This window comes from Dunckerocampus dactyliophorus, chromosome 13 (assembly GCF_027744805.1).
Source record: "Dunckerocampus dactyliophorus isolate RoL2022-P2 chromosome 13, RoL_Ddac_1.1, whole genome shotgun sequence".
Taxonomy (NCBI): domain Eukaryota; kingdom Metazoa; phylum Chordata; class Actinopteri; order Syngnathiformes; family Syngnathidae; genus Dunckerocampus; species Dunckerocampus dactyliophorus.
In genome coordinates this window covers 3,324,001-3,330,000 of record NC_072831.1, presented here as the reverse complement: position 1 = coordinate 3,330,000, position 6,000 = coordinate 3,324,001, and the positions used below count along the sequence as shown (strand labels likewise).

Below are 6,000 nucleotides of genomic sequence, written 5' to 3'. Positions count from 1 at the left end.
GATTCAAAACATATACTTGTAATTGATTTTCTCTCTGAAAATAGGCAGGTTTTTTTTTCAGAAAACACATCCCTTTTACTGCCAGCTGGTAATAGTTTATAAATACATCATAATACAGGTAAGACTTACAGTGTGCACGTCCCGCTGTTAAAAAGACCACCATTTTTACATGTTTATGTCGTCATTTTTGACTGATAATGTTTGTCATCATGAGTTGAGATTTTGTTCGGCGGTCCTTGAACACACCACAGTTGCTATGAGCCGCAAAAGTGAAACGTCTGTATAACTTTGACACCGTCACTCCCATTCCATCTGTTCATGGATCAGCTTAAACTCACAGATATTCAAATTAACAGATTTAGTACACTTTCAAACCGCTACAATAATGCATCAGGTTAATAACTTGTTACCCAAAAACCTCATACAGTATTTCTTTATAAGAGAGGAGAAATATGATCTTAGAGGAAAATGAAACTTAAAACACTTATATGCCAGAACAACGCTGAAAACCCACAGCATTTCAGTATGTGGAATATTCTACCCTTGTGGGGGCCCTAAGCCTAAGCAAGATGTTGTTTCGGGACACCTAGTTTGTCAATCTACATGAAAAGATGCCTGACCTTTGATCAGGGAAGGGAACCTATGGCTCGGGACATCTCAGACATTTCCCAGACATTTCTTAACGTGATAAAATGTATTAATTTTCATTTTTTTCTGCTAACATTTTAAAGTAGAACATTGCATTAAAAACACTGTGTTGAAAATAACTTTCAACTTATAAAACGTTCTTATGCATTTTAATCCATCCATCCTTTTTGTACCGCAGTGCGGGTGGCCAGAACCAATGCCAGCTGTCCTTCCAATATTTTCATTTAACACCAAAATGTGATTATTGGATAATGTAGCAGCCTGCCCGAGTCATTGAGACGTCAAGAAGTAAATTTCCCTCATTGAATCAAATAGTCAGCTAGCTAATTCTGCAGAGCAAACCCTTTTGGCGAAGAAAGAAAGATGAGAAGTCACATGAACTCTTTCAATACCAAAGACGTATTTATACGTTTTTATAATCCCGAGCCTATTTTTAGGTACAAGAACATTGAAAGACAAGTCATATGTATTGACGCACGGTGGCAGTGGTTAGCATGTCGGCCACACATCTGGGTTGGAACCTTCGTTGGACATCTCTGTGGGGAGTTTGCATGTTCTCCCCATGTGTGGGTTTTCCGGCTTCCTCCCACATTCCCAAAACATCCATGTTAGGTTAATTGGCGACTCTAAATTGTCCATAGTTATGAATGTGAGTGTGAATGGTTGTTTGCGATTGGGATAGGTTCCAGCATACCCCCATGACCCTAGTGAGGATTAAGCAGCATAGAAATGAATGAAAGTCACATGTAGCATTCTGGTCGCTAGGCGTCAGTAATGTTACATTGATGAGACATTACCTTAGATCAGTGTTTTTCAACCTTTTTGTGCCAAGGCACATTTTTTTAAATGAAAAAACCACAAGGCACACCACCAGCCGAAAATGCTAACAAATGAACTCTGTAGCCTGCATTGACAACATAAAGTTGTGCTCATCACAGTGTCAGTGTAGGAATCAAATAAAGAAAAAGCATTTTAGAACCATTCACATTTCTACTCACTCTAACTATTTGGATGAACACAGCGCTAACATCCTGGCAGGAATTAAAAAAGACACACGATGCTCTTCCTCAACAACTCTGTCTCTTTTGGAGATGGTGTTTAAGCTTACTTGTGACCAGAGAGTTGTTGGATATCTTCACCACACATCAAGCACAACGTAGACGTTTCCTTGCATCCTCAGTGAAAGTAAATCCAAATGAAAGACAGCTAGTTTTGCCTCGCGCAAGAGATTTTGCTTCAGCTATGCGTCTTTGCTTTCTTTTGACCTCCACTCATACTTGGGCCTTCATCTGGGTCTGATTTTTTTTTTCCAGGGTGCAGTTCAAAGTTAGCGTCTTTCCTTTTCAAAAACTTGTCCATCACTGTTTGGCTCGCCACAAAGCCACTGTCATCGCCATCTGACATCCATGCATTGGTTCTTTTGCCTGTACAAAGCAGTTAGCTACCTGCTGCCACCTACTGATATGGAAGTGTATTACATGGCTACTCTGCCGATCACTGCCAAACAGCACAGACACTCAGCAACAGCACATTATTTGCGGATAATAATTAGGTGAAATTGGATACTTTCCCACGGAACACCAGACAATCCCTCACGGCACACTAGTGTTGAAAAACACTGCCTTAGATTATACTGTATTGCATCTTCTCCCGTTCTGTGTGGAAGTGGTACATATTTGGCTTCTTACTTTCTTCCCCACCCCGTTTCAAACCCTTTCTTAACTTTAGAACAAATAAATTGGAAGCTAACTAGTTAGCTCGGTAGCTTGCTATATGCTATTAGTGGAGGCCGTCTCTTATGTCCCACACTAATGCTTGCGCATTAGCGCAATGTAGTCTAAACAATGAACAACAAGAACAGGAATCCTACTTCACGGAAATTCACTTATTGCCGTCGGGTCTGGAACCAATTAACCACGATGAGTGTAATACAATATGCAGTGTCTAAACAGAATGTACTTCTATGAAAGCCCATCAATACTGGCATTGTATTACGATGAGATATTAATATTGTCCCCATTTGATTTTTGTCCTCATCTTCTTTTTCCACTGTATTCATGACTTGTGTTTATGTTTTCCTAGAGAAGCTGATGCCTAGCAAGTGGGGCCTGGTGATGGACAGGTTACTGGTCCTGTTCAGAAAGTTCTCAGACATTCTCACAAGAGGTCAAGTCTTTCTCTGGAGGCTTCTGGAGATTCACATCCTTAAGATGGTGGCCTTCTACTCTGTGTGGGTTGCGCTTGAAGAGGTAAATACAAAAACGAGATGTTTTATTGCATGCACCCTACACACTTGCATCAAAAAGGCTTTTAACATAGTAAAAAAAACTCACCGTTATGGTATAAGAAGTGGGCCTGCCTTTTACTAACGCTAGCCTGGCTTTTGAGACCGATGAGCTTTTGGGCTTTGTGTTTAAAGCTAAACTGCTCAAAAAATAAAGGGAACACTTTAAAAACACATCCTAGAGCTTGATGAATGAAAATCTTTATTCCTGACATAGTGGGATGCAATGAGAACAAAATCAGTGCTGGGAGACACAACATACCCTCATGCTGCACAATGATGTGCTCTCCAGGCTGAGCTGCTCTACCTGAGATATTTCTTTGGGTTGCAGAGACCACCTCATGCTACTTCTAGTGGTGAAGGCATTAGAACACTGCCTGCACAAGCATTCCTTTATAGCAGTTGTTTTGCTCATTTCCTCCTGTTGTCTGTTCCACGTGTGAAATTGATTCACCATCGGTGTACCAAAAGTGTGTTACATTATGATGATTGTGTGTTCCCGTTATTTTTCTTTGAGCATTTAATTTCAACTTGGACAGTATGCCTATGAAATGGGTACAATAGCAATGCTAATACACGGTAGCAAGCTAATAGCTTGCATGATGTCAACCTGAGAGGATGCATTGCTTTAAAATGGAGTGGTGACGTTTCACCCTGAGAAGCTGAATGCTAACAGTTTGTACGCTAACAGATTTTTGAAGTACAGAAAGCGAGAAAGCAGCCGTAGGGACATTTTACATCATAACATTTACGCACATGGATTTGACATGAGAATAGTTACTGTCAATACTAATATGCTAACAGCGATTATGCAGTCAATCTATGTGTTTTTGCTGTGGACTGAAAATATTTGGGTTAAACATCAAAAGATGACTAAAAGTAGAGAGCAACATTTCAGCTTTTATTTCCAGGATTGGATACACATCTTAGAAGATAACACCTTTTCTTTGAACCCACCCATTTTTCATATGAGACAAAAATATTATGGACTGGCAAATTTGTTTAGGCTCATCCCAGGACTTTATGGCAAATTACAGCCTTCCTACCTTTTTTTTTGCAAATGAGTGGTTTGAATCTGCTAGTGTATCATTGAAGAGTAGATAGCGATCCCTTCACTCCTGCCCCCTGCAGGTTGTTGCTGATGTCACTAACAGTTGTATTAGGCTCGTTCTTTACAGCTCTCACAATGTGTGAGTGCTTTCTTTCTTCTTCAGGGCATTCCAAGTGGTTGTTGTAGTGGTTTTGAGCAATGCTTTTAATTGATTTTCCGTCTTCTCTCAGATCCACGCTTATTTTCCCCCCACGTCAGCTCGTTGGTTTTCATGTCTGTCAATCTGAAACTGAGCGTAAACATTCAGTACTACTTATTGACTGAATAAGTAAAGTAATAGGACACACCTGGACAACACCTGTCAGTCACATGTCCCAATTCCTTTGCTCACATGAAAAATGGGTGGGTTCAAAAAAAAAGTGCTATCTTCTAAGTTGTCCGACCAAGATGTAAATACCTGGAAATAAAAGCTGAACTATTGTGCTCTGCTCTCGTATTTATCTTTTGATCTTAAACCCAAATGTTTTCAGTCTACGGCAAACATAAAGGAATTGACCTCACCGTCCCAATACTTCTGGATGGCATTGTGCTAAATCGGGAGAAGTGGTAATGGCTAACCATTTTTACAACGGCAGTATCCCAACAAAACGGAAATGATAACAATGCTAACAGCTAGCGTGGCTGTATGTGTACCTAATCATATTTTGGACCACATTTTGTGCAAATTCCGAACTTAGGGTTGTTCGTCGGTAGTTGAAAAGATCCACTTCTATCGTCTTCCAGAGCAAACTGAAGACACGGATGCAGCATTGTTTAGAAAGGCTTGTAACAGACTATTGTAAAACCCCCAAATCATAGTCATCCCATATCTTTATATAAACTGCTTTATAGCTGAAATACTTGTTCTGTGTTTACTACAGCCATCTGTGCTCAACCTGGTCCTGGTGGTGCTGTGGTCTTTGGCAATGCCTTTCAGTGGCTTCAGACCAATGGCTTCCAGTCTGTCAACAGTGTGGGTGTGTGTCATCATCATGTGTAAGATGCTCTACCAGCTAAGTGTTGTCAGCCCTCCCGAGTACTCCAGCAACTGCAGCCTAGTAAGACATGCATGCACTCGCCGCCTGTAGATGTTCATTTTCAGATTTAATCTCACCATTTACAGATACACACACTGACCACTTACACAATACATCAGATCCTGTATCATATAGGATACATCATGATAGGTGTTCATTTGACAGTATTCTGTATATTGTCATTGTGGGTGTATTTTGTTGTCGTGTTTCTGAATAAGCAAACTGTTAGGTGTACATTGACACTTTGGGTTTTGTTATTAGTTTGTTCCACATAGACCAATGAAAACCTTCATGTATGAAAACCGAAGCAAGTTTTTCCTCATGGGAATTATTAATCCCTTCCAGGCACCAAAATATTAACAAAAAATACATTTTATTGGAGAATATTTACTTTATGTGCAGAAAAGAATACAAAATAATTCTAAATGACAAATGAACTTAACATCACTTTTACCTTTTATTGAACACACTTGGCAAACAACTTCTCAACACATCGTTTGGGATCTCTGTTGTTAATACCTTTATTACAAAGATACATTCCTGTCTTTTTAGTCAATAAAACACAAATGGATATGACAGCAAAAAAAAACAAATCTGCAAACAAAATCATTTTTACCAAAATTATAAAAATGCGGCTTTTGTTTACAAATAAAAAAAAGTGGCCTCATGAAACTACATTTTGTTTGCATTTCTGGAAGTTTTGTTTGCGTTTCTTAATTTTGCATTTATTGTTTGCGGGGCCTCGTCAGAACGATGTCACAAGCCTTTTTATTGGCCACTCTCGAATGCTGGCGTGACAACTTCCGGCGTCAAGAGATGAGTGGAAATACTAAATGTAGTCGACATGGAACCGGAGAAATTGGTATGGCATCTTAGTTGAATCTTCAAAGCAGCCCTTAAAGGGATAGTTCGGATTTTTTTTACATGAAGTTGTATGACAT

General features: G+C 39.6%; 1 protein-coding gene across 1 annotated transcript in view; it reads left to right on the top strand.

The window, feature by feature from the left end:
- The window catches only part of piezo1 (piezo-type mechanosensitive ion channel component 1), a 127,613-nt gene that overhangs the window by 51,377 nt on the left and 70,236 nt on the right, over positions 1 to 6,000 (top strand). Inside the window, exons 18-19 of the mRNA XM_054796223.1 lie at positions 2,731 to 2,897; positions 4,904 to 5,080. Of these exons, the coding sequence (XP_054652198.1) occupies positions 2,731 to 2,897; positions 4,904 to 5,080 (344 nt within the window). The remainder of the gene's footprint in view (positions 1 to 2,730; positions 2,898 to 4,903; positions 5,081 to 6,000) is intronic.